General features: G+C 45.0%; 1 protein-coding gene across 2 annotated transcripts in view; it reads left to right on the forward strand.

The window, feature by feature from the left end:
* The window catches only part of ABCB10 (ATP binding cassette subfamily B member 10), a 1288341-nt gene that overhangs the window by 651337 nt on the left and 611492 nt on the right, over positions 1-25512 (forward strand). For both annotated transcript variants that reach the window (XM_069234944.1, XM_069234945.1), the window contains exon 7: positions 12972-13067. In XM_069234944.1, the coding sequence (XP_069091045.1) occupies positions 12972-13067 (96 nt within the window). The remainder of the gene's footprint in view (positions 1-12971; positions 13068-25512) is intronic.

The raw sequence follows: 25512 nt of genomic DNA on the forward strand, positions 1-25512 counted from the left end.
CCAGGCAAATATCAGCAGAGCAAGATGCGCGTGCACTGAAAAAAAATGGGTCACAGCAGATTGGCTTCAATGTTGTACGAGCAGGGGTCTCGCCAGCTCTACCTATCTATCCGCATCAATCCAAGAATAAAACAGCAGTTAATAGGTTGGAGCTTTGGCCTATTCCCCTTGAAAGTATATTGGTATGGGCAGAGGGGTACGGAGGAAGTGGACAAGCGATGCTGCCTCTGTGCCAAGAGTGAAGAGTCTTTGACCCATGTGCTGTGCACCTGCTATAAATTGACACCTTTAAGAAAGTTCTGGCTCAAGCCTCTCTGGCGCATCTTAAACATCCATCCCTGTCCAGGAACCTTCTAGACCTGCCTGAGGGTAGTGAATTGGCACTAGTAGCAGCTTGCTTCACAAAGTTTATGAAAGCGGTGACAGTTTGCAGTTACAGCCCTTCTAATTGTAGCACAGTGAACTATGAACTGGCTTCAAGGAGCTTCATGGACATTTCAGGGCATAGGTTTAGAGCCTTATTGTTTTTCCTCATTCTTTCATTATTCTAAGGTTGTTAAAATGGTTTAATTTGGGTAATAATACAGTTTTATGAGTACAGATGATCCCAACTATTGTGTTATGATATACAATCCTGACATTGTGTTTCTCCAGACCAAGAAATCTTAACATATAATGCCTACCTTTATGGATTATATATGACTCCTACACTTTATAACCCTGATTGTATAAAGTGACATATCCCGCAGTTTGATTTACGTACTTATGAGTCAAATGTGTGTGTGTGTAATGTAAAGCACTCCTAAATACTGCATTGGGATCAATAGCTCCATTAAATAGATTAAATTTAAAAAATAGTAAATGCTATTTAAATTGTGTTGTAAATTACCATCTTTTTTATGGTGTGCCTTGACTATTTTTGTAAGCCGTTGACCTTTGCACACTTTACCCTGCTAACCGGGGGTAAAGTGCTTGTGTTTCCCCTTTAAACGTGCCGAAATGTGCACCTTTAATATTTACCTGTAGGTCCGTAGTATATAGTATGAAGTGCAAACAGGGTCTATAAGTTCAATGTCACCAATATCTGCAGCACACATTGTGCTACCCACTGTAGTGACAAAGCAAACCCAACCCCAAGCATACCACTGTCGCCTGACAAAGGAGTTTTAAAAGTATCAATTGGACATATCAAAATAAACCCCTTTGACTGGCCTAAAAGTCCTTCTAAATATTAATAAGCTACTTCTAAGGTAGAGCTTAAGCTCTATAAATGTAGGATATTTAAAAGTAGGAATGTAAAACTTTAATATTCCAGTGTCCTTACAGTGAAAATGCATAAAAGCTATTTTCACTGTGGCAAGGCTGGTTGCTTCCATAGGGAGAAGCTGAGTTTCATTATTACACTTTATAATGCTAATTTCGATTTGGTATCCGCTAGAAAATATTTCAGGGACTCTTTTTAATACTTACTTACAATTCAAGTCTACCCTTTAATTGGACTTTGTCTGACTATTAATGTAAAGCTATTTAGACAACTCACCATTCCCTGCTTAAAGCCTCCAAAACTGTTCTGTAAATATTTCTGGTGTCACATGGTAGCTGATGGCTTCCCTGTAGTGAGATGTGAATTACTTCCAGGACTGGAACCAAGGGCACGGGGTATTGGAAGGTGTTGTCCTTCCCTTAACAGGATGGCCAGCGGGCTGTGTTGAGGCACTTGGTGGACTTCAAAGGGGGCTTACCCTGTTACAGGCAGATATAGTTCACACCTAGGCCTGACATCTTTGGATTTAGGGACGGGGGCTGTGGGATTGTTTGCAGTAGGGCACACAGGTATTGCTGCAAACGTAGGTAGTGTCACCCATGGGAACATTTAACCCATTGATTAGGAAGTGGCCAGGAATTGCACCCACTGACAGGCTGGTGCCTGGCATAAATGTGGCTCCCTCAGTAACCTCCTCAGATCACTTTTGGACCTGTAGCAGAACAGATTAAAAGGACTTTACCTGCTGTGTGTGACCTGAGAAGATCCCTGTAGACTCTACCTGCTTTCCATTTTATACCCAGGATATAAAAGTGGACTCCAAGGGTCATAAGGCTGACCTCCTGTTTGGGCTACCGGGACACCACAAGCATCAAGAGGCCCTTTTCTTGCATTCCCAGCTGACTAGTTTCAACTGGACCCACCTAGGACCTTGCTGCTGGAGTGAGACTTGACCCCATGTACTGTCCCCAAGGTCCTGGACCCTTGACTAGTGTCAACGTGTACTCCTCCTAAACTTTCTTACCACCTGGGACTTAGAAATTTTTAGCCCACTCTTGCCCAGAGATCTGTCATATGACCAGGACCAGCTGGCCAAGCCGTTCCTCTGAGGGTGCGAAGATGTAGCGCTTGGTACATATTCTTCTCAGCAGAAAATCTGAATTAGCGGGACAGCCGTCGACTGGCACTCAATGATGTTTAGCCCTTTACGGCCACGGCCTGCAGCCTTACCTAACTGAGGAAATGTGAGCTCCAGAAAAGTTTCTAAGTCTGAACTTAAGAAACTTCTACGGAACAATGCGTTGCTTGTGGCTGGTCAATGTGGAGGGCTGTTTGGGTGTGAAAACCTGAATCTTCCCGTTGAGAGCTTTTCCGCCTTTGTTTGTGACTTTATCGAGACCTGGGTTCCTGGGTCCTTGTCATCTTCGAGCCCATCTTAAGTCACAGCTTTCTGCTACAGAAAAGTTTTAAGAGCTTTTTGACTGGACAACCCTTGCCTTGTATCTGACCTGTGGTCCATCGCAGTTAATCTTAAAATGTATGATTGTCTTGATCAAGCTCAAAGAAAAGACCATGGTTGGCATGTGATGCTTTATGCAGCTATTTTGAAATTCCAATTTTTAAAATTCATGAATCAGGCTCTACTTACTGGATATTTGTAATTTAGGTGTCATTTTATTGATTGAAATGTACTTTATTTTTCTTAATTGTGAATTATCTTGTGTTATGTTTTGAGTACTTTATACATACTTTACACGTTGCCTCTAAGTGAATCCTGTCTGGTGTGTGCCATAGCTATCAAGGTTGTGAGCTCAGGCTAATATGGTGACTAAGTTCCTGATTTATAGTTTGGCAAATGGGGTTATTCCGTCACAATCGTGACAGATATCCTGTCCGCTATAATACAGTTTCATAATATCCTACGTAAATCATAATACGGCGAATGGGATCAAAGTCAGTTCCTGACAGAGTCACCTGTCCAACAAACTCTACATCAGTCCCCAAGTTTTCACCCTGATGAGTATTGTGGTTATTTGAGGTGGGTACTGAGCCTACGTTCTGCCCCGCCCTCCCCCCCGCCCCCCCTAACCAAAACTAATATCCCAATATATTACAAATTATTTGTGAAATATTTCATACAGACAGATACATCTGACATTCTTCCATATAGGATTCATACTTTTACATACATGGGATAAACAAACCTGCATCCAAATGATAGTTTCCCATAAGCATTTGTGAAGTGATACCAATTTGAGTGCCTTTGTTTCCTTCCATTGCGTTGCCATCTAGGTGTTGGGCTCTACATTACTCCCAACCAGCATAAGACTCCAACAAAAGGAGTTCTGATGCCCCCTAAGTTTTTGTGTTCGGCCCTGCTGGAAGTGAAAATATGACCCCCTCCCCTCCTGCAGGTTGTTGCTCCGAATGGAAAGGACTGTCGGGGTACTGTGCGTGTCCCAGTGTCAGCGAATGCCACTAGAACAAAGTCTATTTACTGGGGCCGGCTGACAGATCCAGAATCCAGCTGGATCCCACTTAATTTCCTGAACTGTCAGTAAGGGAAACGTTATGACATGTCAAGCAACACGTTGTTTCAAGAACCACAATGTTTCTAATTTTCAGCGCACGTTTCCACGCTGTTCTTGCTGGTAGAGTTTGTGATCATACCTACGCTACCTTGGCAGGTTGTCTCATTACAGTTGCTTTATGTAAGCGACAGGAATTCCATTGAGTAGAATTATTGCTTTAAGACAAGGTACAGTCAGCATTTTTTTAAATAACAGGGTTGATACTTGTATACTGGGTGACAATTTAGGCATCGGATGAAGTGCACGGTTTTTGTTTTTAGTTACAGCCAGAAACTTCACCTCAAGTGAATGCGCGTTCTCTGATCGTGTCTCCTTTGAGATTTGCTGGTAGTGCACTTTCATTGTGAAATGATTAATGGCAGTCCAATAAACTGTTACTGGTACGTTTCTTGTCTGTGGAGGTGATATAAAAAAGTCACAGGTTTGGTGGGAGGGAAAGTACAACTTTCAGAGCCGAAAGAGAGAAGCACAAACTAACACCTATTTATCCAAATTAATATGCAACAGGTAATGGCAAAGCTAATAAGATAGTTGCAGTAAACCCTATTGACTTAACCACTCTTTCTGTGTTAGATAGCCGGCACGAATGCACTTGCATCCTGAAGGCCAACTTACGATTGATATGTTAAAACTTTACAAATATCTACAAAGGACTCCCAGCAGCTGTCTGAATGTTTGTAATATTTTAACAAACCCATTCAAATATGGTCATGTTGGATGTGTAGTTTTCCTATTTTTTTGTCTTCATCGGTGCTTTCAGAGCAACATGTCTCGGCAGTGTCAACTTACATCTTTACCATCCTTTCTTATAACACTTGAGGATTTTTTACCTTCCTAAAATGTTTCATGACTGGAGTTCGAATAAAAAATAAGCTGCCTGGACTACTTTTCTGCCTTGAATAATGGCCTCGGAACTGCATGTCTCACAATGCAAAATTACAACTTTTCAACACTTTCTTAAAATACTTGAGGATTCTTTACCTTTCCTCAAAATATTCCATTACATAAAGTAAGAGTAAAAAATTAACTGCCTGTCCTACTTTGGAGAAAGTTGCATTAAGCTATAATGAACATCTTTAGCCCCTTCGCTGCCAGGCCTTTTCCCCGTCAGGTGCCAGGCCTTTTTTTGGCTATTTGGGGCAGTTCACGCTTAGGCCCTCAAAACTTTTTGTCCACATCAGCTACCCCGCCAGATTTGCGTCCTTTTTAACCAACATCGTAGGGATTCTAGAGGTACACAGACTTTGTGGGTTCCCCTGAAGGAGACCAAGAAATTAGCCAAAATACAGTGAAATATTAGTTTTTGCTTTTTTTTTTAAATGGGAAAAAAGGGCTACAGAAGAAGGCTTGTGACTTTTTTCCCTGAAAACGGCATCAACAAAGAGTTTGCGATGCTAAAATCACCAGCTTCCCAGCTTTCAGGAACAGACAGACTTGAATCAGAAAACCCAATGTTTCAACACAATTTTGGCATTTTACTGGGGCATACCCCATTTTTACTATTTTTTGTGCTTTCGGCCTCCTTCCAGTTAGTGGCAGTAATTGGTGTGAAACCAATGCTGGATCCCAGAAAGCTAAACATTTCTGAAAAGTAGACACAATTCTGAATTCAGCAATGGGTCATTTGTACAGTATAGATCCTACAAGGTTTTCCTACAGAAAATAACAGCTGAAATAAAGAAAAAATTGAAATTGAGGTGAAAAAACAGCCATTTTTCTCAACGTTTTACTCTGCAACTTTTTCCTGCAGTGTCAGATTTTTTAAAGCAATATACTGTTATGTCTGCTGGACTCTTCTGGTTGCGGGGATATATAGGGCTTGTAGGTTAATCAAGAACCCTAGGTACCCAGAGCCAATAAATGAGCTGCACCTTGCAATGGGTTTTTATTCTATACCGGGTATGCAGCAATTCATTTGGTGAAATACAAAGAGTGAAAAATAGGTATCAACAAAAGCTTTGTATTTCCAAAATGGGCACAAGAAACGGTGTTGAGAAGCAGTGGTGATTTGCACATCTCTGAGTTCCGGGGTGCTCATACTAGCATACAGGGCATTTCTCAAATAGATGTCTTTTTTACACACTGTCTTACAACTGGAAGGAAAAAATGTAGAGAAAGTCAAGGGGCAATAACACTTGTTTTGCTATTCTGTGTTCCCCCAAGTGTCCCAATAAAAATGGTACCTCATTTGCGTGGGTAGGCCTAATGCTTGTGACAGGAAACACAACATGGACACATCATATTTTTACATTGAAATCTGAAGTGTTTTATGTAAAGTGCCTAGCTGTAGATTTTGGCCTGTAGGTCAGCTGGCACCTATGGAAACCTACCAAACCTGCACATTTTTTAAAACTAGATACTGAGGGGAATCCAAGATGAAGTGACTTGTGGGGCTCTCACCAGGTTCTGTTACCCAGAATCCTTTGCAAACCTCAAAATGTCACCCAAAAAATACTTTTGCTCACATTTTGGTGACAGAAAGTTCTGGAATCTGAGTGGAGCCACACATTTCCTTTCACCCAGCGTTACCCCAAATCTCCCTATAAAAATGGTACCTCACTTGTGTGGGTAGGCCTAGCGCCCGCAACAGGAAATGCCCCAAAACACAACATGGACACATCACATTTTCCTAAAGAAAACAGCTGTTTTTTTGGAAAGTGCCTAGCTGTGGATTTTGGCCTCTAGCTCAGCCGGCACTTAAGGAAACCTAGCAAACATGTGCATTTTTGTAAAACTAGACACCTAGGGGAGTCCAAGAGGGGGGGGGACTTGTGGGGCTCTCACCAAGTTCTGTTACCCAGAATCCTTTGCAAACCTCAAAATTTGGCACAAAAAAACACTTTTTCCTCGCATTTCGGTGACAGAAAGTTCTGGAATCTGAGAGGAGCCACAAATTTCCTCCTAAGTCTCCCTATAAAAATGGTACCTGACTTGTGTGGGGAGGCCTAGTGCCCGCGACAGGAAATGCCCCAAAACACAAAGTGAACACATCACATTTTCCCAAAGAAATCAGAGCTGTTTTTTTCCAAAGTGCCTCGCTGTGGATTTTGGCCTCTAGCTCAGCAGGCACCTAGGGAAACCTACTAAACCTGTGCATTTTTAAAAACTAGACACCTAGGGCAATCCAAGATGGGGTGACTTGTGGGGCTCTCACCAAGTTCTGTTACCCAGAATCCTTTGCAAACCTCAAACTTTTGGCGAAAAAACCCACTTTTTCCACATATTTCGGTGACAGAAAGTTCTGGAATCTTAGAGGAGCCACAAATTTCCTCCTACCCAGCGTTCCCTCAAGTCTTCTGATAAAAATAGTACCTCACTTGTGTGGGTGGCCCAGGTGCCTGCAACAGAAAAAGACCGAAAACCTGTAGAGATTGAGGGGATAGCACAGCGAGTTGATGAGCTCTTATTTTTCTTTTATACATCTTTAGGCTGACTCTGCTTTGGGGACCCACACAAGTGAGGGAACATTTTACTTGGGAGACTGAGGAGAACGCTGAGTGGTAGGACATTTGTGTCACAGCGGTGATCCCACAAAGAAAAGTGAGTAAAATACGATTTTTGTAAACAAATTTTGAGGTTTGCAGAGGAGTCTGGGTAAGAAAATGTTGGGAGATCCACGCAAGCCACACCTCCCTGGACTCCTTGGGGTTTCTAGTTTTAAAAAATGTCTGGGTTTGGTAGGTTTCCCTAGATGAAGGCCGCACCTGGGACCAAAAAAGTAGGTGACTCTCCCCAAACAGTTAGTTTTGTAATAGGTCATTTTGATGTGTCCACGTACTTCTGTGATATTCCAAACACTAAAATTGTGAAAAGAAACGCACATAGGTTATGTTAAAAAAAAACAAAAAAAAACCCTCATGCACCAGCCAAGTTCGTGGCATGCTTCATCATCTGGGTCCCATTCGAGACACCTAGCGTGTCACAGGTGTGCTGCGACGCCTGGTTACAGCGGAGCAGGTTTTGTCATTTTTACCACGCACACTGGTTGGATTTGGCACGAGGGTGAGTGATGGTTCAGTAGATAAAATTTTATTAACAAGAGATTTCACAAAAATGAAATGCACTGTTAGTAACAGAAAGGCCAAAAAAGTGAACCAAGGACTCACAGCTCGTGAGCTGTAAAACCGCGACAAGGCACCAACCGCTTTACAGTCCATTCAAACAGCTTTCATACATGACATGCACAATACCATTCACGCCGCAAGCTACGGGCCCAGCACATTACAACACTTGCATCGACAGACAACGCCACTCAAGGGACCATCACTTTCATACGTCCACATGCCTGATACAGCAATCACACCAGCTGATGGGAGTGTGTGGACTGGCGTTTGGCTTGCACTGCCAACTAAGCGCCACTCCACGCACACCGCCATCCTAGCGCCACTCTACACCCACCGCCAGCCAAGCGCCACTCCACGCACACTGCCAGCCAAGCGCCACTCCACGCACACCGCCATCCAAGCGCCACTCCACGCACACCGCCATCCAAGCGCCACTCCACGCACACCACCATCACTTTTATTTGTTATTAAACAACAAAGAAACCACTAACTAATTATAAGTACAAAACTACAAACACAAAAGCTCTAACTGAATACATGACAGTAATGCCAACAGTGAAACTGAACATATGAAAATATAAAATGCCAGCTTACGCTCACTGTAGTTCCCAGTAATTCTCCTGAAACAGCCTGCCACACACAGCCCAGGCTTTGAAGGACAGTCCGGGCAGTACATCCGGCTTTCCCTCCGGATACCTCTTCGGGCACAAACTCTACATTTCTTAGTGGGTCTTTTTTGGGAGTGGGAAGAATCTGTTCAGGAAAGTGGCGATCTTTCAATCTAGCCACATCCTCCACAACTGCTACTCTAAGAACTCTTGCATGACCTACCTTAACAAGGCTTTCTTTCACTGACTCCTGAAATTTAACAAATGTCATCCCTGACTCAGGGGAACAATCCTTAAACACAATAAAAACATTAAAAGTTGCTAGATTGAACAAATGAATAGCCAACTTTTTATACCACTAGTAAGACTTAAGAACAACAGTGTAGGGTTCCAACCTCTGATCTACTCTATCAACACCACCCATATTCTTATTGTAGTCTAAAATGCACACAGGTTTGCACACTTCAGCAACTTGACCCCAAACAGCCACAGGTGAAGTACTCTCATCTTGGTTGGTAGTTAGCATGTACATATACCTCCTGTCTACAAATTTCAGAGCTAGCAGCTCATCATTCTGCAAGGCACTGCACTGTCCCCTCTCAAGTTTTTTTTACAGACAAGCTCCCTTGGATAGCCTTTCCAGTTAGAGCGGATTGTGCCACAAACAACAGTGTCCACTCTGAACAACTCCTTGAACAACTGAACTCCAGTGTAGAAGTTATCTAGATACAAATGGTGACATTTGTTAAACAGTCGTCTACCAAGTTCCCACACAATTTTCTCACTAACTCCAAAAGTGGGCAGACAACCCGGGGCCTCAATATTGGAATCCCTACCAGTGTAGACCCAGAAATTATAAACATATCCTGTACTACTTTCAGACAGCATTTACAGTTTAATTCCATACCGTGCCCTCTTGCTAGGAATGTACTGCCTAAAAACCAAATGACCGTTGAACAGGACCAAAGACTCATCTACACTTATTTCTTTGCCTGGCACATAGACCTCTGAAAACCAATCTACAAAATGATCAAGGACAGGCCTAATCTTGAAAAGACTGTCACAATCTGGGTGATCTTGTGGGAAGGCTAAAGCATTGTCAACAAAATGCAGCATCCGAAGAAGAACCAAATACTGATTATTAGTCATAGTTTCAGGAAATATAGCCGTTGCCATTAAGGGACTAGTAGACCAATAGGAAGCCAGTGACTGCTTCCATATCAACCCCATCAAAAAAGTCAAACCCAAGAACTTTTTCATCTCTTCCAAATTTGTGGGAATCCAATGGGTAGCTCTAGACTGAGGCCTATGTCTGGCAGTGTTGTCCCTCAAATACTGCTCCGCATACAAATTAGTCTGCTCAACAGTACATTGTCCATAAACCACTAAAAGAAATTGACAGGCAAAAAGCTTTCTGTATTTACTCTACACCCTGGGAGACTAGTAAAGGCAGGCAACTGTGGCTGCTCCATGTTTGGGGCAACCCAGGTGTCAGGTCTTCCAATGGGAAGCCTTTCAGCCGCTGGCTGCTGCACCATTGGCATATCGATGTCCTCCTCAAAAACAGGCCCTTCATCTGCACTGAGAGTGGCTTCCTCATCAGAAGACTCCTCTTGGACAGAAATCCCACTGCCAGAATGTCTCTCTCTCTTCCTCCTCTGCCTCAGATGCAGAGTTCCTCTCATGATCATGGTCAGAAGACTACTCAAAAAGCATGCTAACAAACTGCTGAGCGATTACTCTACGGCCAGCCGTGATCCTTTCTAAGAAGTGTAACGTGACAAATGCGCAAACAACCAGCACTGTCTAAAATAAGTAATAAACAAAGTGTGGCTTTATTACAAATAGTTATGTACTCAAAAACTATACTACTCATTTGCCTGAAAAAACTAGACTCACCAGCAACTAAATCCGCACAGACACAGCAATCACCAATGATATCCCACTAAAAAGAAAAAAGAAAAACATATTAAGCAGAAGACAACAGAAATCACTGTGCACAAATCTAAGGACAGTTTCACACACAATCCTGCATTTAGTACACCACCTCCCAACATGTCATTCATGCATGGCAACAATACTCCTTTGGAGTAAATTTACTTACCTAAAACATGCAACTACGCAAACCGCAGGTCAGCCACTGCCAAAACGAGCCACAACAAAAGAAGCAAAAGCTTTGAACAAGAACAAAAAAGAGAAATAAACTGTTATAATCACAAATGCAAATACTTTGTCTGTTGAGAAAAACCCGCCACCAAACAGTTAAAAATTTTCCCTGGTGTCTAGTGGTCTCTGAGGCAGATGGACCTAACCAAAAAAAAAAAAAAAAAAAGGCTGATCTGCCCAAAAGTGTTTCTCACCCTTTGGGGGCAACCCTTGCCCAAGGGGCCGACCCCAATCAGAAACAAACAGCAGCACATCCCTGGTGCCATTGTGGCTTCTACCCCCCTGGGGGCAGATCAGCTTAAAAATAATGAGCCGATCTGCCCCGTGGGGTGGCAGACATAGCGTAAAATATTATGCCCCCTTGGGGGAGCAGCCCTTACCCAAGGGGCTGCCTCCCTGCACAAAAAATATACACACACAAAGAAAAACTCTGGTGCCTACTGGATTCTGCCCCCTTGGGGGCAGATGGGCCCAAAAAATAAGGCCTATCTTCCCCCAAGTGGGGCAGAACTGCCTAAAAGTGTTTCTCCCCCTTTGAGGGGTGACCCATGCCCAAAAGGCCGCCTCCGCAAAAAAAACAAAAAAAAACTGCAACATATCCCTGGTGCCATCGTGACTTCTACCCCCCCAGGGGGCAGATCGGCTCATTATTTTTCACAAAAATCTCTCACACGCACACACACACAACCATAATCCCTGGTGCCTAGTGGGCATTCCTGATGCGATTGGGCAGCAGGAATGCTAAAAGAGGCATTGAGGGAAAGGAAAACCCTTTCCTTTCCCCCATGCCTCTTTTGAAGCAATTCCCCCCGGCCGGAGGAGAAACTTATCTCCTCTTTTCATGACAGGCTGGAAACAAATGGCTTCCAGCGTGTCGGGCGGCATCTAATGATGTCAGTGCGCGATCGCATGCTGACGTCATTAGCTGGGGGAGGGGGGGGGCGTTAGTGGAAGGGGAAGCGATTCCCCTTCCAGCCCTGCCGGGGTGGGAGGCCCTCAGGGGAGTGCCAGCGCTTCCCCCAAGGGTTGGGTGCAGGACGTAATGGTTGCGTCCTGGGCACCTGTGCTGTGGTGCCCAGGATGTAACCGTTACGTCCTAGGCATCCGAGGGGTTAAATGTATTTGTAATATTTTAGCAAACCCATTCAAAGATGGCCGTGGAATATACATTTGCATCTGACAGCCATATTCAAATACGTTTATTAAAATAATAGAAATCCTATTGTAGGTGCCCTTCTCCCTTGCACACATATGCTCCCTAGCAGGCGGCAATTAAAAAAAAAAAAAAAGATTTTAAGGTGGACGCCCTCTGATAGAGCAGCATGCACCAGAAAGTTAAATTAAAGGGGGTGAGAGGAAGGGGAAGAGGCACCAAGTGGAGGTGGAGAGTAACTGAGAACAAAGCGGCAGGGGCAGTACAACTTTAGGAGATGGAAATGGGTGGGGAAGAAACAAATAATCTATGGTGTGGGGGCAGGCTCGGGGAAAAAAAGAAAGAGGAAACAACACATGGGGAGGGAGGAATATAGCTCATGAATCCTCTTGAAGTGCTTAAAGCTTTCAAGTAAAACTACAAATTAGTGCACTGAAAACAAGCAGACTTATCAGTGTAAAGATAAGATTGGAATGCTCCTGGGTGGGCCAAGCACAAGAATAGGTATTCATCCTTTGAATCAAGAGGAGGCAAATGTAATAGACAATGAAGCCTTCCAGTCATGGGTGAGGATCTGTCACAAAGAGTACTCTATGGATATTGGAAACCTAAATCTGGCCAAAAGATAGCTTAAGCTGTTTGTTACGTTGGTCAAAAACCAGTCAAGCAAATACGACAATGATAGAAGAAAGGGAATTTACACGCCTAAAATAAGATTGTTATTGACGTTTAAATGAGAAAATTCGTATAAAATTCCGAATTGTGGACTCGTAACTCACCAGGTTATTGATTACCTTTATGTACTTTGTTTAACGAATGAGCTGTGATACTGCCTCCAAACACCATATTTCCTGTCACACCATAATTTGTCTGCTTTTAATGTCCCCGTGGCCAGGATTATTTACATAAGTTATTCGGGAAACTACACTGGCCACAGGCACTGTAGGTGCTCATGGATCAGCATCCATGAATTTCTTCAGCTGAGTTATTCATTATTAGTTTCCTGAGTTTTGAATGTGGGGTACAAATGTAGATACTGATAAATCAGACTGGCAAATAATTTTTTTTAGCTTTGGTTGAACGTTTTATTAGTCACGCTTTTTAATTATTTTTGCTTTATTTTAGGTATGAGCTCTTTCTATTCTGAGCTGATGAAAGGTCTTGGAGCAGGATCACGTCTCTGGGAACTTCTCGACCGAAAGCCAATGTTAACATTTAATGGTGGGTTTTCAAGCGTTTTAATTTACTTAGTAATGCGAATATCTCTTTTTGGTTCATTGTTGAGGTGTGTCACCATTTCAGGCACGAAGCACATATTTTTTCACTCATGGCGCCAGGGCTTTTATATTGACCCCTGTTCTAACCTTGGTTCTGGTAGAGAATGAGGCAGTGCTGACAACACACATTATTGCGATGCTGAATTGTGGTTTCTTATCAAACACGATAGCATTGTTTTTGTGAATCGTGTTTTTTATTATGGATTAAGCAGACTGAAAAGTAACTTTGACATCATCGCTATTCCTTCAGCTTCTAAGAGAACCCAATGTACTTGTGACCCCATTTACTGCACACCCTATTTTCTTTATTGAACCCGGAATTTTGTGAATTACATTTTACTGTTGAAGCTGCACTCTACCGAATTGTGGTGTGATTTTACCTGTTAATTGGTGGCTCTTTAAGAATTGGAGGAAAGTATTTTTAAGTCTGGATTAGGGTCAGCTTTAGTGTATCACCAGCCTCATGTAAAAAAGACAAGGAATGAAAAGGACATACAGTACATTTGTATAACGTTATTGGTCGAAACCCTTCATCCATCGATCTTTTAAACTGCCATTCACATTTCACTTTCGCTCACCACAACCTACAGCATATGGCAGTTGTTCATCTTACTTTATCCTTTTGCTATCTTGCACTGTGAGAGAGAACATTTAACTTGGTTACATTTCCACCTGTAAAAAGAAGTGCTCTTCAGGGCTAGAGGTGGCACGCAGAACTGTAGTCACCCAGTGATGTTTTTACCTTTTACCTTTTTTCTACACCAATCATGTCTTCGGGTTACAAAAATGTAAATATAATAGTACATTTTTTGCACCATTAAAAATCCGATTTTGTAGTGAAGTGAATTAAAACAATACAACTGAAAAAAGGTTTATATACGTCTTCTAAGTACACTTACACAGCACAATTAGTGTTCTAATAAAATTATTTACAATGGCTATTTTTTTTATTTAAAGTTTTTATTGCAAGTTATGGTCACCGTGTTCAGGTGACATGTTGTCTTATTTTTTATTTGTGTGGCATATGCTTCTTGTAAAAAATCAAGATAATAAAAAAAAGAACTATCATGTTAACTTGCGACAGGCAGACCTTTTGACTTTGCCAATCTCAATTTAGTATTAGAGTACACACACTTAATTTGGAACAAGCTTGTTAACACATCATACCTGCTGTCCACTGTCAGGGTTGATGGAGTGTTTTTACTGCTTTCTTTGTACTTAACCCCTTCGCTGCCAGGCCTTTTCCCCCTCCTGTGCCGAGCCTTTTTTTGGCTATTTGGGGCAGTTCGCGCTTAGACCCTCATAACTTTTTGTTCACATAAGCTACGCCAAATTTGCGTCCTTTTTTTCCCAACATCCTAGGGATTTTAGAGGTACCCAGACTTTGTGGGTTCCCCAGAAGGAGGCCAAGAAATTAGCCAAAATACAGTGAAAATTTCGTTTTTTAAAAAAAAAAATTGGGAAAAAGGGGCTGCAGAAGAAGGCTTGTGTTTTTTCCCCTGAAAATGGCATCAACAAAGGGTTTGCGGTGCTAAAATCGCCAGCTTCCCAGCTTTCAGGAACAGGCAGACTTGAATCAGAAAACCCAATTTTTCAACACAATTGTGCCATTGTACTGGGACATACCCCATTTTTACGATTTTTTGTGCTTTCAGCCTCCTTCCAGTCAGTGACAGAAATGGGCATGAAACCAATGCTGGATCCCAGAAACCGAAACATTTCTGAAAAGTAGACAAAATTCTGAATTCAGCAAGGGGTAATTTGCTTAGATCCTACAAGGGTTTCCTACAGAAAATAACAACTGAAAAAAAGAATATTGAAATTGAGGTGAAAAAATCTGCAATTTTACTCTACGTTTTACTCTGTAACTTTTTCCTGCAATGTCAGATTTTATAAAGCAATATACGTTACGTCTGCTGGACTCTTCTGTTTGCAGGGATATATAGGGCTTGTAGGTTCATCAAGAACTCTAGGTACCCAGAGCCAATAAATGACCTGCACCCTGCCTTGGCTTTTCATTCTATACCGGGTATACAGCAATTAATTTGCTGAAATATAAAGAGTGAAAAATAGGTATCAAGAAAACGTTTGTATTTTCAAAATGGGCACAAGATAAGGTGTTGAGGAGCAGAGGTTATTTGCACATCTCTGAACTCTGGGGTGCCCATACAAGCATGTGAATTACAGGGCATTTCTCAAATAGACGTCTTTTTTACACACTCTCTTATATTTGGAAGGAAAAAATGTAGAGAAAGACAAGGGGCAATAACACTTGTTTTGCTATTCTATGTTCCCCCAAGTCTCCCGATAACAATTATACCTCACTTGTGTGGGTAGGAATAGCACCCGCGACAGGAAATGCCCCAAAACACAACATGGATACATCCCATTTTTTGACAGAAAACAGAGGTGTTTTTTGCAAAGTGCCTACCTGTAGATTTTGGCCTCTAGCTCAGCCGGCACCTAGGGAAACCTACCAAACCTGTGCATTATTGAAAACTAGAGACCTAGGGGAATCCAAGATGGGGTGACTTGAGGGGCTCTGACCAGGTTCTGTTACCCAGAATCCTTTGCAAACGTCAAAATTTGGCTAAAAAAACACATTTTCCTCACATTTCGGTGACAGAAAGTTCTGGAATCTGAGAGCAGCCACAAATTTCCTTCCACCCAGCGTTCCCCCAAGTCTCCCGATAAAAATGGTACCTCACTTGTGTGGGAAGGCCTAGCACCCACGAAAGGAATTGGCCCAAAACACAACGTAGACACCTGTAGATTTTGGCCTCTAGCTCAGCCGGCACCTGGGGAAACCTAGCAAACCAGCACATTTCTGAAAACTAGACGCCCCCCCCCCCCCGGGGGGGGCAGAAATGGCCTAAAATAAATTTGCCCCCCCACCCCTCCCCAGGGAGCGAGCCTTGCCTACGGGGTCGCTGCCCTTGCGTGACGGCGCAAAAAAAAAGATCCCCAATGCCTAGTGGTTGTCTGCCCCCCTTGGGGGCAGATTGACCTAAAATCGGCCGATTTGCCCCCAAAGCAGGCAGAAATGGCCTAAATACAATTTGCTCCTCCAGGGTAGCAACCCTTGCCTAAGGGGTCGCTCCCCATCTGTAAAACAACAACAAAAATCCCCTGTGCCTGATCGGCCTAATTAAAATAGGCTGATCTGCCCCCCTGGGGGGCAGAAATGGCCTAAAATAAATTTGCCCCCCAGGGGAACGACCCTTGCCTAAGGGGTCGCTCCCCTTACATGATATTCACACACAAAAAAAAAACTCTCTGGTGTCTAGTGGTATCTGCCCCCCTTGGGGGCAGATTGGCCTCGTAAAAATAGGCCAATCTGCCCCCAAGGGGGGCAGAAATGGCCTAAACATAATTTACCCCCTATGGGAGCGACTCTTGCCTACGGGGTCGCTCCCCACACCTAAAACAAAAAAATAAACAAAAGATTATTTTTTTTTTATCCCTGGTGCCTAGAGGTTTCTGCCCCCCCTTGGGGGCAGAAATGGCCTTAAAAAAAATGCCCCGCCTGGGAGCAACCCTTGCCCAAGGGGTCGCTCCCTTATGTCAATTTCATTTTCTAAAAGACATCCCTGGTGTCTAGTGGGCGTTTTGACATCCGGATTGCTTTCAATCCGGCTGCCAAAACGCAGAGAGAGACTTCAAAGGGAAGGAAATACATTTCCTTCCCTTTGAAGCCTCTCTCGGCCTCTCCCACGTGATCGGAAGAGAAATGCAAAGCATTTCTCTTCCGATCAGCGCAATGGGGGAGGCTCTGTGATTGTCAGCGCGACGGGGGGGATCGGGGGTGGAAGGGCTTCCCCTTCCATCCCTGACTTGGGGGGTGGAGGGGAACCCCACAGAGGGAGCGCTAGCGCTCCCTCTGGGCTGGGTGCCCAGGACGTAATGGTTACGTCCTGGGCACCGCAGCACTGTGCCGCAGGACGTAACCATTACATCTGCGGCACAGAACTGGTTAATTGATTTTTCATGTTGAATGGTAAAGGTGGCTAACACAGACACCCATGGATCGAGTGTTACGGAGGCACCTGACTCAACCACACATTGTATGCACCTGAAGCACTCAGTTGCAACTTCATTTACCACGCTCCTGATGATCTTTACTTCAACCACAATTATACACATCGACCTTTGCTGTCAAAATTGTAGTCTGTGAATTCTGTAATGATTGCTGCAATTCTGATTTTAAGAATATATACTAAACATTGTTCAAGAATTTTCTGTCTTACTTTTCTAAGTCCTAGACTACACCCACTCGTAATGTGAGCAAGGCCTTTAATATTTCAGACCTGCATACCTCTGCCTCTGCGTGGAGTCCTTTTACTGATAGTAATTAATTGTAGTTTTTTTTCTTCTAAAAAGCAGAAGTGGGTTACACGAAGACATCCACAGAATTGGACTGAGTGGGGTCTAGGTGGAGGTTGAAATGGATCGTTTTTCATGGCTGTCCCAAGCTTTTTTCATTTTGTGAATACAGTTCCTATATGATAGACCTGGCATTCTTGGTGTGGTTTCCCTTAACATTTTGCCTTCTGATCTCCAGTTTTTCTGACTTAATTTTTGCTGTCTTTCAGATTCTATGCACTTTACCACTGCTGACCATTACTAATGTGCAGGTGCTCTGTACTCTACAGCATGGTGATATTGGCTTATCCACAATTGCCATATTTAATTTACTTTTAAGGGCTCAGTAAAGTGCACTACATGTACACAGGGCCTATAAATGAAATGCTACTAGTGGGCCTGCAGCACTGATTGTGCCACCCACTGTGACCCCTAAGGTAGGCCCTTGTTAGCACCAAGGGCAGGGTGCAGTGTAATTTAAAGGTTGGACATGTACTCTTAACTTTAACATGTCCTTTTAGTGAAAAGCGATTACATTTGTTTTTCACTACAGCAAAGCCTATCTTTCCCATAGGTTAACATTGGGGTTACCTTGAAGCAACCTTTAAGTGTAACTTCCAGTTGGGAAAAGATAGAAGTTTGGTGTCTCTGAACTCAAAACTGAAAATCGGATTTTAAATTGTACGCCTGAAAATGCCACTTTAAAAAGTTCGCATTTTCTTACTTTGACCATTCTCTGCCTCTGCCTGTCTCTGAATACATGTATGTGGTGGGTGGGCTTTGTGCATTCCTTCTGGGCAGTCACATGCAAAGGGAGCTGGGTTGTGGTATTTGTATCCTGATGGTCCATCACCAGGCTGATGGTTCTTCCTGGGCTGGATGGAAGGGAGAAGCAGTCACTTACACCAAAATAGGGGTGTTCCTCTTCCCACACAAAGGACTCCATAACAAAGTAGAGTATCGGGAGCCAGGGAAGGAAGGACAGGGACCTTGTGCACTTCAAAGGTCTCTTTGAAGTCTCACCCACCTCAAAGGCTCAACCGGGTATAAAAATTGAACTCCAGAACACACCAAACCCAGACATTGCTGGAACCAAGGACATTCTGCCTGGAAGAAGAGCTGCCGTACTGCAGAAGGGACTGCCACTGAGCTGCCTGCTTTGCTGTATTGGCCTGCTGCTTGCTTATATCTCTGCTGTAGAAGAGACGGAGACTTTGCTATCTGCTTTGCTGTGTTGGCCCACTGCCTGCTGCTTCTTGCTTGGGAGTGAGCAGGACTGGGCCTACTCTCTTCATCCTGGAATACAAGTTTCTCCAAGGGCTTGCTGGCTTGTCCCCCTGTTCTTGCAGGCTCAGGGACATCAAAGACTGCCTGCAACTCTGCTCCTGGGCTCTGCCATCTGCGAGTCCTACAGTTGCCTGAGGGGCCAATCCAGTCCTGGGCTTTAGAAGTGGGTTTTTTCTGCTGTTTGTCTGCAAGAATCAATGTATCCGAGCTGTTGTGCTGCTTAGAACCGAAGCAGTGCCCCCTACGCTGATGCATTGCCGATTCGACGGAGGACACAGCTGCGAGGCTTGATGATGATGGATTGCATACATCTCAACGCAGTTCGACGCCTGTACTTGACCCGACTGCAAGGCTTGACACCGACAGATCTACCTGACTTCGTGGATTGGAACCGAAACATCGCCTTCACATTGCTCCTTGACATCAATGCTTGGTCCTTCCAAGGTACTTCTTTAGCGGGCTCTGCAAGGGTCCTGTAGCCAGCCTGCTCCCCATGATGCTTAGTCTGAACTTTGGACATACTCCAGTGTAGCGCGACCTCAAATAACCTTTTAGCGCTATTGACTTTAAAGCACTGCATTGCAATTTAATCTTCACAAATTCATATCTTGAGTTCTACTTATTGGATTTTTGTTGTATTGGTCTTGTATTACTCAGATACATATTTTCTATTTTTCTAAACTTTTGTGGACTCTTCATGTGGTGTCTTTCGCTGTTACTTTAATTAAATGTTGCACAAATACTTGACACATTGCCTCTTAATTTGAGCCTGACTGCTCCGTTCCAAGCTAACAGTGGGTGAGCACAGGTTAATTTAGGGAGTGTAACTGACATACCTGTGTAGGAGAGTACCCTCTTTTTGGCATGGTTAACCCCGTTTTGTGCCGGATTTCAGTGTGTTTTGACTGTTTTCACTAGGATCCTGCTAACCAGGACCCCAGTGATTGTGCGTTCTCCCTCTAAATGTGGTTGCTTAGGACTTTGCACACCCCACAATTGACATACTGTTGCCCCCATATAGGTCCCAAGTATATTTTACTTAGGTACCCAGGGCATTGGGGCACCAGGGGTTCCCCATGGGCTGCAGCATGTATTGTGGCACCTATGGGAGCCAATGCAAAATGTGTCTGCAGGCCTTCCATTGCAACCTGCGTGAAAAGGTGCATGCATCCTTTCGCTACAGGTCACTGCACCAGGTAACTGTAAGCCACCCTTATGGTAAGTCCTAGCCCAGAGGGCAGGGCTCAGATGGCTGTGTATGAGAGCACCCCTTCATGAGCAGAGGTGCCCCTACGAATTCTGCAACATTGTATCTCCGGCTCCTTCAAGGAACTGCAACATTTACCTGGCGGTGCATCCACTGAGGGTGACGAGTCTTCAGCCTGCACATGAAGTAAGAAGGAATCTCCCTGCATCCACAGGCACCATCTACAACAACGACCGGCTGCATGGATCTTCTCTCATCTGGAGCTGCATGTATCCTGCATCTCGGTTGGTGGTCTGGAGTGGTGCCCTTGGTCCTCTCTACCTGCTGTCCAACTTTGGAGACTATAAGCCCTTGCCTCTTCTTGCAGCTCAGTACCCCTGTGCACCACGACTCTTGCAGCTACCAAGGCGTGTTCCTTCCTCCTCCAAGGGATCATCAGCCTAGGTGTAGCCTTAGCCCCCAGCACTTCTTCCTGCAATGCACAGTCTCCTGCCTGCTTCTCCGGCGACGTGGGACACTTCTTCAGGTGTGCTGAGTGGGCCTCACTGTGACCCTGTGCCTGCTGCCCGTGGGTCTCCTGTGGGGGCTGCCTCCTGTTCTTGTGACTCTCCTAGCTGCTGAGGGGTCACCCCTGACTCCTCTCCTTGGATCAAGTCTCCTGGACCTTACTGGTCCTCTTTAGCCTTGCAAAACCTTCTTCTCCGACTCTTGCATTTGTCAAGGCTTGTTGCTGGTTTTCCAGCACCACTGACCGACTGCATCACTACCACTGACGTGGGACAGCACTTACATCACTTCTGGAATGCCTCTTCTGCTCCTGTGTTGCACTGCTGACCTTCTTCGTCCACCGTCGACCTTGTCATGCATCCACAGAAGGGTGAGTAGTGGCTCCTACCACAACCGAACACACCAACTCGAACTGATTTGGTCCCATTCCTTTGCAGGTCCTCTTCAGTCAAGATCGTTCTTTGGGTTCTTCCATTCCCAGTTGGGTCTTGCACAATCCTTTTTCAAAGGCCTCCTGTCGGTTTTGGGGAAAACCAGGTACTTACTCTGCTCTCGTAGTCGCTGGGGGGGTCACTCTGGTACTTGCCTCTTGGGGTTCCCAGTTCCTCCAGCTCCCATCTACTGATTCCACTTCCTTCGGTGGGGGCTACCTTTCACATTCCACTTTATTAGTATATGGTTTGGCCCTCCCTTAGGGCTCTCACTATATGCTATTGCTTTTACCAACATCTATTGCTTTCTATGCTATCTATTGATTTCTAATGTGTATATAATAGTGTGTTTACTCACCTCCAGTTAGGGGATTGCCTTTACAGTATTTTAGTATTTGTATTACTATAATAAAGTACCTTTATGTTTGTAACACTGTGTGGTTCTTTCATGTGTGTATGTGCTGTGTGACTGTAGTGGTATTGCATAAGCTTTGCATGTCTCCTAGATAGGTTTTGGCTGCTCGTCCACAGCTACCTCTAGAGAGCCTTGACTTCCTAAACACTGCCTACACTTCACTAATAGGATACCTGGAAGACTTGTGGAGAGAGGGGATCAAGCCCAGAAGGCACAACAGAGTCCAGTGGGGGCAGGAGCCCCTACTGACCACACTGAAGATACAGGAGTTGGTTACCGGTGAACACAGGATGGTCAGTACTGCAGTTCTGAAGACTGCATCGAGTTGTTGGAGGATGCAGGTGATGTCTCATGCCGGGTAGAAGATTGCAGACTGGGTTGCATGTCCAGATGCCTCCAACAAGCCTTGGCAAAGGCAATCGTCACAGTTGGAGGAAAGTGGAGCTGCCGGGGACCAGTAAAGTACAGGTGGACTCAACCTAAGAGGGGGAGTCACAGGGGACCCTCAGCGATCAAGAGAGCCCACAGGATTCCCACAGGACGAGGACACAGAAGGTGCAGGAAGGAGTGCTGGGGGCTGGAACTGCTCGTCGCCTGAAGATCACGTGGAGGAGATGCAATCAAGCCTTGGCAGCTGCAAGAGACGCAGTGCACGGGGGTACTGTCTTGCGTGGGAAGGCAAAGGCTTCCATCCACCCAAGTTGGACAGCTGGTAGAGAGGACCAAGGGGCCATCTCCAGACCACCCCGTGATACAGGATCCACCCAGTTCAGCAGGAGAGGGGATCCACGCAGCTGGTCGTTGTTGCTGTTGGTGCCCGCGGATGCAGGGGAGTGACTCCTTTACTCTAAGGGAGATTCCTTCTTCCTTCCTGTGCAGGCTGAAGAGTTGCTGTCTTCTGAGGATGCACGGCCAGAGAATGTTGCAGAGCTGGCAGGAGTCTTGGAAACAATGCTGCAGAAGAGTCTTCCTTGTGAATCTGCAGCTTTGTTGGTTCCCGGTAAGTCCAGTGGCGGTTTCAGTGGACAGAAGTCAAAATGGAGGTTGCAGAGAAGTCCTGCTGGAATCTTGCAAGCCGAACCTGAGGACCCACCCCAGAGGAAGACCCTAAATAGCCCTGAAAGGGGGACTGGTCACCAAACAAGGTATGCACCTATCAGGAGGGGGCTCTGACGTCACCTGCCTGGTCACTCAGATGCTCCCAGAGTTCCCTGCCAACCTTGGAAACAATATGGCACAACAGGGAGGAGCTCTGGGAACCACCCCCAGGGTGGTGATGGACAGGGGAGTGGTCACTTCCCTTTCCATTGCTCAGTTTCTCGCCGGAGCAGGGACTTGGGGTCCCTGAACTGGTGTGGACTGGTTTATGCACGGAGGGCACCAAATGTGCCGTTCAAAGCAAAACCAGTGGCTTGGGGAGGCTACCCCTCCCATGCCAGTCACACCCATTTCCAAAGGTAGAGGGTGTTACCTTCCACTCCCAAAGGAAATCCTTTGTACTGCCTTCCTGGGCTTGATCAGATCAAGCAGCAGGAGGACAGAAACCTGTCTGACGAATGGCAGCAGCCTGAGCTGCTCGGAAAACCCTGTAAGACTGGTGGTAGCAATGTTGGGGGTCCTCTAAGGAGCTCCCAGAGTGCATGGAATCATACCTCAAATACTTGCAACAGTATTGGGGTATGATTTTGACATGTTTGGTACCAAACGTGCCCCGGTTCGGAGTTACTAATAAGTAGCTTGACATAGGTAGTGATCTATGTCCATTACATGCGTAAAATGACGTCCCTGCACTCTCAAAGTCCAGGAAAATGGATCTGAAGTTTGTGAGGGCACCTCTGCTAGTGCTGGGGTGCCTTCACACACTGGTACTTGCTCCATTCCCTGTGGGCTAGGAGGGCCTGCCAAAGGAGTGACTTAAAGTGACCTGGTGCAGTGACCTGGTACTGAAAAGGGTGCATGCACCCTTTCACGCAGGCTGCAATGGCAGGCCTGCAGTACACTTTGCATGGGCAGCCAACTGTGATCCCCTGGTACCCCAGTGCCATGGGTACCTAGGTATCATATACTAGGGAATTAGATGTGGGCACCAGTATGCCAAATGTGGGGTGAAATACAGACTTTGGGAGAGAGAGAGAGAGCATAGCCACTGAGGCCCTGGAAAGCAGGATCCCAGGGAACACATTCAAACACACTGACATCAGACAGAAAAAGGGGGTAACCATGTCAAGAAAGAGGGTACTTTCCTACAATAACACCATAGGTGCTCACCATACACCAGGCCAGCTTCGTACAGCCTGGTCTAGGGTCGTGGTCCCTACTTGAACAGGTTTCATACTTGCCAACTAGAGAGCCAATTCCTAACACTATACTTTTACCTATAGATCAATCATTCCTAAACATTATTCTTTTCTTGATGGGCCTTCCCTTCTGCACGGTAACACCCCAAGTGGCCAAAGTTATACCCATACATCTGTCTCTTGCATGCTCCGCAATATCATCTAAGCAGTACCTCATTTATGAGCCTTTATAAAGCAGTAACTGGATTGGGGCTACTTATTTTCCCATCTAGAGGGGACCGTTAACTGGCACTTTAGGATGGACTATTCTTATAAGGTATAAGGGGCCAAATGTATCAAGATTCCAGGTAGCGATTTCCAAATTGCGATTTTTAAGAAATTGCAATTTTAGAAATGCAAAATGCAATGTATCAAATTTAAAAATTGCAAATAGCGATTTCTTAAAATTTGCAAACGCTATTTGTGAGATGCAAATACTGAATCTCCCAAAAAATTGTGATTCAGTAACTGAAATTCGCAAATAGCAAAAACTGCAAATGGGAACAGTCTGATGACATCACAACCAGGAAGTGAGTCAGCCCATGCTGTTTCCAGATGCCACACCCATAGGAGCAGTGAGAGAGACACAGCCCAGCACCAGGAAGTCAGCATTGTGAGGAAGCCAGGATCAAACTGCAACATGGCCAATGCTGGCAATGGGAAGGAGAAAGGAGACAGGAAGAGGAAGCTGAAATTCAGTGAGAAAGAATTGGAGGTGCTCATTGAGGAGGTTGTTGTGAACCATGATAGACTCTTTGGCAAGATCTCACTCCAAGTATCTGAGAGTGAGAAACGGAAACTCTGGTCTGACATACAGACAAAAATATACGCAGTGGGTATTGCGCAGTGCTCTGTGGAGGAGATACACAAGCGATGGTACGACTTGCGGTCCCGTGCCGAGGAGAGGGTGGTCAGCAGGCTTAAGGAGGCAAGGAGCACCAGAGGCAGACCATCCACCCACACAACGTCCACCTCTATGGAAGACCTGGTGGAGTCCACATTGCTTCCAGAATCTGTCAGTGGTGTAACTGACATTGACACCTCAAGGACACCCAGCACCAGCAAAGGTAAGGCAAGTTATTATGTGTATCCCCACATGTGCATGTACACATACCCCTTAGGAAAGAGAACATAGCTTGATGCACAATGGAAAGTAGTCCATGTCACATCTTACATACAACACAACAGTGCCTTGTGGGAGTGGTAGTACACAACCCTAAGGTGAATACACAACATAAGTAGCACGATAGTGGTCAGGCACATAGAGAAACACCACAAATAACTCAGGGTGACACAATTTAATTGTACATTTAAAGCAACACTGTGGAAATCTGTGACAAATGCTAGAACTGACATGCTGCACATTATCCTTGCAGATGACTCTGTCCCTGCTGCTGCAGAATCTGTAAAAGTGGGGGAAGCAGAAACACAGCCACAGTCAGACTCAAATACAAGTGAGTCCTACAGTATTGTTCCGACTAGACGCAGGGCAAGGGTGTTACCACTGCCAGAATACAACCTGGACTCAGATGAGATGCCAGAACATGAAGCCATACCAGCGCCGAGTCCACAGGAAGACAGCAGTCCCTGCACCAGCGTCAGTCAACTCTCCTCAGGAGGCGCCACAATGCAGGCAGGGCACAGAAGAAGGAGTGGGCCCATCAATCTTTGGCGGCCTGGAAGCTTCCATGCTGAAGGTGCTGCGCCTGCAATGCAAACATTTAAAGTCACTGCACTGACAATTTGTGTCACACAATAGCAATGTGGGGTTACAAAACAAGCACTTGGCGACCCTGCTTGAGGGACAGCAAAGAGTTGCTGAAAACACCAAGGAGTTGACACAG

This window comes from Pleurodeles waltl, chromosome 5 (assembly GCF_031143425.1).
Source record: "Pleurodeles waltl isolate 20211129_DDA chromosome 5, aPleWal1.hap1.20221129, whole genome shotgun sequence".
Classification (NCBI taxonomy): Eukaryota; Metazoa; Chordata; class Amphibia; order Caudata; family Salamandridae; genus Pleurodeles; species Pleurodeles waltl.